Source organism: Akebia trifoliata, chromosome 7 (genome assembly GCF_017979445.1).
Source record: "Akebia trifoliata isolate Shusen 1 chromosome 7, ASM1797944v1, whole genome shotgun sequence".
In the NCBI taxonomy this organism is placed as follows: Eukaryota; Viridiplantae; Streptophyta; class Magnoliopsida; order Ranunculales; family Lardizabalaceae; genus Akebia; species Akebia trifoliata.
The window spans coordinates 30,317,549-30,325,879 of record NC_141381.1 but is presented as its reverse complement, the minus strand read 5'-3'; the positions used below and the strand labels follow the sequence as shown (position 1 = coordinate 30,325,879).

The following is an 8,331-nucleotide window of genomic DNA, read 5'->3' as shown; positions in this document are numbered from 1 at the left end:
ATAGGGTTGGGGAACACACAATCTGTTCGAAGAAAAACCTAATAAACAAAATAATAGAGTGGTTGTCCGCCAGCTCTGACAGCGGAAGGTGGATTAAAAGATGGATCTCTCAGTAGAGATTAAACTCTCATACCATGTGAAATAATGAGATCTGATTTATTTTTTATGATAATTACATTACCCTAATAGAATTTATATAGAAATTAATAACAAATTCTAACAGATAAAATAATCACAATCAATTCAAATCTCTAACTAATTTATCATATCTAAATCTCCATAGATATGATTCGGTGTATCATTGTACACCTTATTACAATAAAATGATTCTTAATTTCCTTAATGCTAGCGATGATATAAAACATGAGAAGAAACGTTAAATATCCAACATAAAAACCAGAGTAATAAATGTTTGAACAATTTGACATTTAGGAGATAGACAAATAAGACTGGTTTAGCTACTATCTATGATCATATCTCTCCATCCCATAACTCTTCTACAGACTTGTAAGGCCCATCAACTGAGATGAAAATATCTCCAAGAAGTCCTCTACTCTGTTGTAGCTGGTTGATTTCCTTAGTTTCTTCCTTGCTTAACGCCCAATCGAATATCTCGAGGTTCTCCTTCATCCTCTCCTTGTTGAAGCTTTTCACCAACATACTCACTCCTTGCTCATATACCCATCTTAGACAAATCTGCACCACTACCAACTTATAAGAATTTTTTTTTTTTTTTTTTTGACTTGGCATTCGTAGTCATAAAAATTGGGCACACTTGGATGAAGAAAAAGAAATATTAGAACCTGAGGAAGAGTCTTTCCTTTGGCCTTGGCAATCTCTTTCAGCACCTCACATTCCATTACTCGGTTGGTGCCCCATATGGTACCTTTTGCTCCCAAAGGAGAATAAGCGGTCACGATGATACCTTTACCTCTGGCCTTACAAAACTCTATAACCTTGTTTTGTTGCCAAAGTGGGTTCATCTCCACCTGTTATACATCAAAAGTGGCTTGAGCGTCACTAACCATCATAAATTGACACAATTTTACTCCTGTGTACTCAACCGTGTATTTTGTAAGTTTTAGAGTCATTAGAGTTCATTTTGTTATCACTTGTGATGCCTATGTCAAAACATATTTGTTGGAAATCAACTCACTTGATTGATAGCCGGAGGAATTTTTGCGATGTTGAGTATATGTTCAAGCTTCTTGGAGGAGAAATTGCTGACTCCAATGGACTTTGTGAGTCCAAGCTCTTGGCACACTTCCATGGCTGCCCATACAGACTCGAAATCCATGGAAAGAAGCTCCTCCTTTGGAATTGGGTACTTGTCTGACTTGGCACTAAAGGGCCAATGTATAAGATAAAGATCAAGGTAGTCTAAATGAAGAGTCCTGAAAACAAAGGTTATAATGAGTTTAAAAGATATAAATAAGTAGTGAGTCAAAAATTTCGACTAGTAGCAATTATCATCATCAAAATCAAGTTCGTGTGATCGCATCTCAAAGATATGTCTTACTTGAGAGTCATCTGAAGGGCAGGGAGGACGCGATCATGGTGAGCATCACTACACCATAACTTGGAGGTTATGAAGAGCTCGTCTCGAGATTTGATGAGGCCAAGGTGTAGTGCTTCGGCTATAGCTTCACCGAGGGGCTGCTCGGTCTTGTATATAGCGGCAGTATCAAAGTGTCTATAACCATTTCTGATACCATCAAGTATTGCCAACTTTGTGGATTATAATCCCTCATAGGGCCATGCCGCAGTACCGAAGCCCACGAGAGGCATCATATGGCCAGAGTTCAGAGTCAGCGTAGGAATACAACCCATCTCTGCCTCCCCCAACTCTAGTTTTTTGTTGTTCAAATACTCTCAATGTTTCCCCATTATATATGCAAAGATTTGGTTCATTTAGTCATACTTCTCCTATATGTATCATGGTCAAGATATGGAAATAATATTTTAACTTAAGTTGAATCTTCAAAAACATTTTAAAAATTCAAATACGTAATTTTTTTCTCCTCTTCTACCACTTCAAAGTCATTGCTTGCTAGCTTTATCTTACCTAATTTGCAAATAATTCAACACGGTTTCTTAGTCGTTGTACATTAAAATAAATATCAGAAGACTGATGAAATCAAATGTCTTATTTTACATAACTTGGAGGCCACTCCAAACTCTTAAAATTATTTAGTCCTTGCGTAGTGTGAGGTTCAATCTTGAGGTCAGATCTCTACCAATCATGATCAGATCTCTCCATCCCAGAGCTCCTCTTGAGACTTGAATGGTCCGTGGGGTGAGACGAAAACGTCTCCCGGATATCCTCTACTCTGTGGTAGTTGGCAGATTTTTTTCGACTCTTCCTCTTTCAACGCCCAATCAAATATCTCGATGTTCTCCTTCATCCTCTCCTTGTTGTAGCTTTTCACTATCACACCCACCCCTTGCTCGTATTCCCATCGAAGACAAACCTGCACCGGTACCACGATGAGTATTTTGTCACGAAACTAATCTCTCATTTCTTACATGCACATTTGAGCGCATAATCCCTCATTGTAACTCATTAAATCATTCACCCACTCAATCGAGATATTAAAAAAGAACACAAGACATGGGAAATTACTTGGATTAGTGTTCTTTTGAGATTACTTGACTTTATGAGTTTAGTTAGGAATGAGAAGCCTCCTCTCTATAGACGTGGAGAAGTGAAATGGATTGTTTGGATTGAAAATTCGAAACACATGATGACAATCCATTGATTATAGAATTCTCTAGAAATTGTTGTGTAAGATGTCTTGTATTCTTGTTTGTGCGCGGATTTCAAGAGGCAAAATCAAAGGGGACCTTTTTCACAGTGGAGTGACCTTGGCTCGAAGGGTTGAGGCCCAGAGAAATGTCTAGGATTTTCCTTTTGGGAAAGGGAAAATGTTTTCTCTATTCTCATTTTTTCTAGAGATATCTAGGGCTGTAATTTTGTAGAATATGGTGTGATTAGAATTTTTTTTTTTTTATTTGATCGATCCATGGACGTAAGCACACTGCCGAATCACGTATATCCTTGTGTTCGTGCAATTTCACTTTTCTCTTTGTTGCTTCATTTTTTTATAGAAATTTTTACCAATCTAGAGCATTCCTAGAAAGTAGTCCATATCTAGAATTTTTACACTACATATTATTATGTGGGAGCATAGCAAAAGCAAGAATCAAATCAAACAAAAACACGAAGATTTACATGGTCCGGCTATAGTCTATGTCAATGGAGGAGACGGAGATCAATACACTTATCAACAATAAAGAATGGTTACAAGCTCTTCAACCTCTCACCTCTCTCATTCGCCAGAAACCTAACATACTAATCAAAAAAATTATGTAAAAACCTGGTCAAAAATTCATATAAATACCAAAGAACTTTTGACTTGGGGCCCCTTTCTTGATTTAGCCTCTTGAAGCACAACTTAAGAATACTAGACATCTCACAACGCATATAATATAGACATGGAATTGAACGACGAAGGTGTGTTTAACGTGATTTGAACCTAGGTCATAAGATCAACACTGTTCACGTCTAACCAACTTAGCTACGTTAGCACCTTCAAAGAAGCAATGGGAAGAGCAAAGATCGTAATCCCGTATTTACTTACTTGTCATTTGAAACCATAAAAACAAATTGCAAGGAAAGAAGAATGAACCTGAGCAAGAGTCTTTCCTCTAGCGTTGGCAATCTCTTTCAACACTTCAGATTCCATAACTCTGTTGGTGCCCCAACTGGTTCCTTTTGCACCCAAAGGAGAGTAAGCGGTCACAACGATACCTTTGCCCTTGCAGAACTCTATCAGCTTATTTTGGTTCCAAAATGGGTTCATCTCCACCTTATAAAAATAATCACCACATATTAGTCAATTTTCTAGCTAAATCACATCATAAGTATAAAACAAGCACTTGTTGTGAATCGACTTGCTTGATCGACCGCAGGAGGAATCTTTGCAATATCAAGTATATGTTCGAGTTTCTTGCAAGAGAAATTGCTGACTCCAATAGATTTTGTGAGGCCAAGATCTTGGCACTCTTCCATGGCTGCCCATACAGACTTGAAATCCATGGGAAGAAAGTCTTCCTTTGGTATTGGAAATTCATACTTCCCTGGCTTTGAGCTCAATGGCCAATGTACAAGGTAAAGATCAAGATAGTCCAACTGAAGATTCCTGCATAAAGAAAAATTATAACGAGTTTGAAAGATATAAATGGATGATGAAGGATCCAAATTTGAAATAGAGAATTATTTACAATCTTTCATAAGCACTATCTCAAAGCTACATTGTGCATCTTCATTACCATAACCATCATTGTTATTATCAAAGCCTTCATAAAAATTTGGGATCGGCATAACGTTTCCTGGAAATCCATTCAATTGTGTTTTAAACTAATAAGTATTTTTCTGTTAATTCAAATGTGTTCATAGCCGTGTCCTCGGCAAATAGTAGAATTCTAAAAGATGATACACCCCACTTGTAAGTCTTGTCTAGGCGATCTCTTCAGATCAGACAAATGTTTTTGCCAAATTGATTGGACCATGGTCCGAACACTGTTCAAGTTGGTCATACTACTTCTGATTTACTTTTTTGGTTTTGGCTAGGCAATGAGATTAATAACATTGAGTTTCATAGATTTGTTCATACGAATTTAGTGTAAAGGTCATAAGTCGGGGGGCAGTTAAGGGCAACTCCAACGCACTTTGGATCAAGTTCAGTATTCTCTCCCAACTGTTATTTTACAAAATCAGAGCCCTTTGAAAGCACTCCAACACACTCGGACTAGAGCTCTTTACTTTGAAATATTTTGGAATAAAAGAAGGTGGGAGAGACAAAAGAAGAGAGTGAGTTTCTCTTTCTTTACCTGTTGACGATAAAAAATAATGACAGTTATAAAATATTTCACTGTAGCTGAATTTGTAGAGAGTCATTTTGACTAGTACGATTGGAATGAAGATTGAAGACCCCTTGAATAAGCAAACTGACTCTCCACAATAAAATGCCTACCAGATATGCCTATTTGCACTGGAGTTGCTTAAGGTTAGAGAGAGATATGTTGCGTAAGCAACCCACTTAAGGGGCGTTACATGTGCTCTATAGGCCACACTTAATCTTCCCAGCGAGTTCCATTTTCTTCATTTGGTAGATAGGTGTTGCGTTCGGTTCGAAAGGCATAGCTTTCTAGGGTTGGGCCCCCCTCCCACTTGTCCGCCTAGCTAGCGAGCGGTTTTATAAGTATCTAGAAATATGTGTTCATTTGGGCTAACTTTTATTTTCATAGAAAGATATTATTAGATTTGACATTCGTAATTTTAAAATTCGGCTTGGATGTCCACCGAGTTAAGTCATGTTGGAAAATCGTGAGTTGATTTGGATGAGAAAAAAAAAAATTAAATTTATAAATATTTAAAAGAACTTTAAATTAAAAGAAAATAGCTTTTTTTCTCCACAACAAATATTATGTATAATTGAATAACTCAGCTGAGTTTCTTACTGTGCTTTTTAAGCTGACTCAACAAATTGGTTCAAACAAATCTTTGGAATGAGTGAACTCGAAATCCCATAAAGCCAAATCTGCCAAGTTTTGAGTCGACTCTTGAAAATATTTGAAAAAAAGGTGTGTCAAAGTTTTAAGTAATGCTGAAGTGACCTCAAGATTGGACCTCACATTGACATGAAAGTGTATGGAACCATAGATGCTTTCCTCAAGATACAAGTGAAAAAGTATATATGATTCCTATCTATTTTCATGTCAAGATGTGCGATATAATGTCCAATCTTGAGGTTGCTCCTGCACGACTCTAAATTTTATTTTATTTTTTTCCTTTTTCCCTTCTAAATGTGAAGAGTAGTGTTGGAGTGACCTCATTTCACACTTTTCTAACCTGGAGACATACACATAACAATAGATTATTTTCACTTGTATCTCGAGGAAAAACATTTATGGTTCATACACACCTCCATGTCAGCAAAATGCAAAATGAGGTAACATCAGCATTACTCAAATGGGATTAAAAAACAAAAAAGAGAGATTCTACCGGCAACACACCAATCATTATCTTTACTGTTTTAATGATAAAAGGTGGAGTAGAAGTGATTCAAAACACCCCCTCTTTTATATTTAAATTTAATATGTCCAAGGTCATTTTAGTTAAAAATCAACAAAATTGCTAACTCATGTTCCTACACACATTGCATAGTTTTTAAAATTATAAAATATCATTTTTTTACTATTTAATCTACAAAAACACTTTTGATAGATGTGCGTTCTACTGAAATTAAATAGTTTAGGATCCTCTAAATCTCCTAGCAGTCTCAACAGCATCATATATAAGGATGCCTTTACCCTGCTTAATTAAAATAAAATAAAATGAAATAAAATATCGGAAGCTCTCACTCCACTCGGTTAGACGGCTGAACCACCGGTTCGGAAAATCCGCAGGTTATTTCATAACGTCGGTTCTATTGTACGAAACTACAAAATCCGATCGAACCACCGGTCCGGTCTGGACGAGCTTAAACTTTAAAGAAGACTTACTTGAGAGTCATCTGAAGGGCAGGGAGGACACGATCATGATGAGCATCACTGCACCATAACTTGGAGGTGATGAAGAGTTCATCTCGAGATTTAATGAGCCCAAGCAGAAGCGCTTCCGCTATAGCTTCACCCAGAATCTGCTCAGTTTGATACTGAGCAGCTGTGTCAAAGTGTCTGTATCCATGCTTGATCCCATCAAGTATAGCCAACTTAACAGATTCTGTTCCACCAAAGGATTCGGATGCCGTGCCAAAGCCTATGAGAGGCATTCGATGGCCAGAGTTGAGGGTAACCTCAGGAACACCACCACTACCCATCTTCCTTCCTTTACTTTCGCTGTTGCAATTGCAAATCTTTCCTCCTCTCTTTATATAGGCAAATATTTGCTTTATTTAATTTTCTAAGATGTATTATTAAGATATGACGCCATGATGCATCTTTTGATCCAAAACAGATGATGGGGTCCCAAACAAATAAAAAATCTGAATAATGACAGGAGGCAACTAAGATGATCTTTTCATCCAAATACAGAGAATGGACTCCCAAGAAAAAAAAAAATAAAAAAATAAAAATAATAAATGAATAATGACACATGAGGCGGCTAAGACTGTAGTGACATAACAAGACAAAACAATAAAAAAATAATAATAATGACACATGAGGCGGCTAAGACTGTAGTGACATAACAGTCAGTTCGATACGCTGCTGATGTGGTAAGAGGATAAAACCATAGATCATTTTCATTGGGATACACAAATAAGATGTGTAGTTATGTGCCCTGACCACGTCAGCCGCGTACGCAATATTCTACTTTAATTTAAGCACTACTAAGTGAAAAAAGAGTCCAACTTTGAGGAGAACTTCCCCCTAGGGGTGCGCACATGGTTCAATTTGATTCAGATTTGGGAAAAAAATTGAAATTGAATCAAATATAATCAGTTCTACAAATTCAAAATCGAAATCAAACCGATTATCTTTTATAACCAAATCAACCCAAATCGACCTTGGTTCGATTCTCGATTCTTCTAAATCATAATTACCATTTTCAATGGAAGTCTGTATGGGTTATTTAGCCCAAATGGATTACATCTCTCACTAAGGGTTATTTTCCTCAACAAAATTTATAGAAATATTCGAGTCTTCGAGAGCGAGTAACTTCTCCAAGGAAAAAGAGTAAGAGGCCAGTTTGTACGGAAGAGCTTCAATCGTCCCATCTGTAAGAGCTTCAATGGGGAAGAAACTTCAATCGAGGATGTAAAACTTTAATGGAAATCATTCGATCGATCCAAAATATAATTGATTTATTCAACTTTGCAATCGATCTTCAATGGTGAAGGAGTAAATGAAGTAGAAAGAAAGCTTCAATGGAGGAGGAGGAGTGAATAAAGGATAAAGAGGATGATTCTGATTGAATAAAATTATTATTTTTTAATTTGGTTTCAAAGAGTTTGATTAGCCTTACTAATAGAATGCATCTCGAGGTCATATTGACCATGGATGAGAGTTGGTAAGATATTGTTTCCTCACTAAGTTAATAAGGGTAGTAAGACTCTTGATCAATTTAATTATTGATTTGACATAAAATTCTCATTTAATTTAAATATAGTTGTGTCATTGATTGAGTGACGAAAAAATTTTAAACGGATTTATTGTATCAAAAAGTTGATGAAACATTTTCCACTGAATTACATGTGGCATTTCCTATGAGGTATTATAATTTTGACAAAAATCTAAGTGACTGAAATAAATTTAAGACATCATGTG

The 8,331-nt window shown here is 36.5% G+C and overlaps 1 protein-coding gene and 1 pseudogene across 2 annotated transcripts; both read right to left on the bottom strand.

Moving 5' to 3' along the window:
* Positions 1-224: 224 nt before the first annotated feature.
* Positions 225-1,977, bottom strand: LOC147398946 (non-functional NADPH-dependent codeinone reductase 2-like; annotated as a pseudogene). Its single transcript, XR_015180075.1, has 4 exons — positions 1,520-1,977; positions 1,157-1,394; positions 804-989; positions 225-696 (listed from the first exon to the last, which is right to left on the bottom strand). The product of XR_015180075.1 is annotated as a non-functional NADPH-dependent codeinone reductase 2-like (transcript).
* Positions 1,978-2,069: 92 nt separating this feature from the next.
* Positions 2,070-6,994, bottom strand: LOC147398945 (non-functional NADPH-dependent codeinone reductase 2-like). Its single transcript, XM_086448318.1, has 4 exons — positions 6,568-6,994; positions 3,959-4,202; positions 3,690-3,869; positions 2,070-2,471 (listed from the first exon to the last, which is right to left on the bottom strand). Exons 1-4 carry the CDS (start codon positions 6,882-6,884, stop codon positions 2,247-2,249), a joined length of 966 nt encoding a protein of 321 aa, XP_086304444.1. The 5' UTR covers positions 6,885-6,994; the 3' UTR covers positions 2,070-2,246.
* Positions 6,995-8,331: the final 1,337 nt, after the last annotated feature.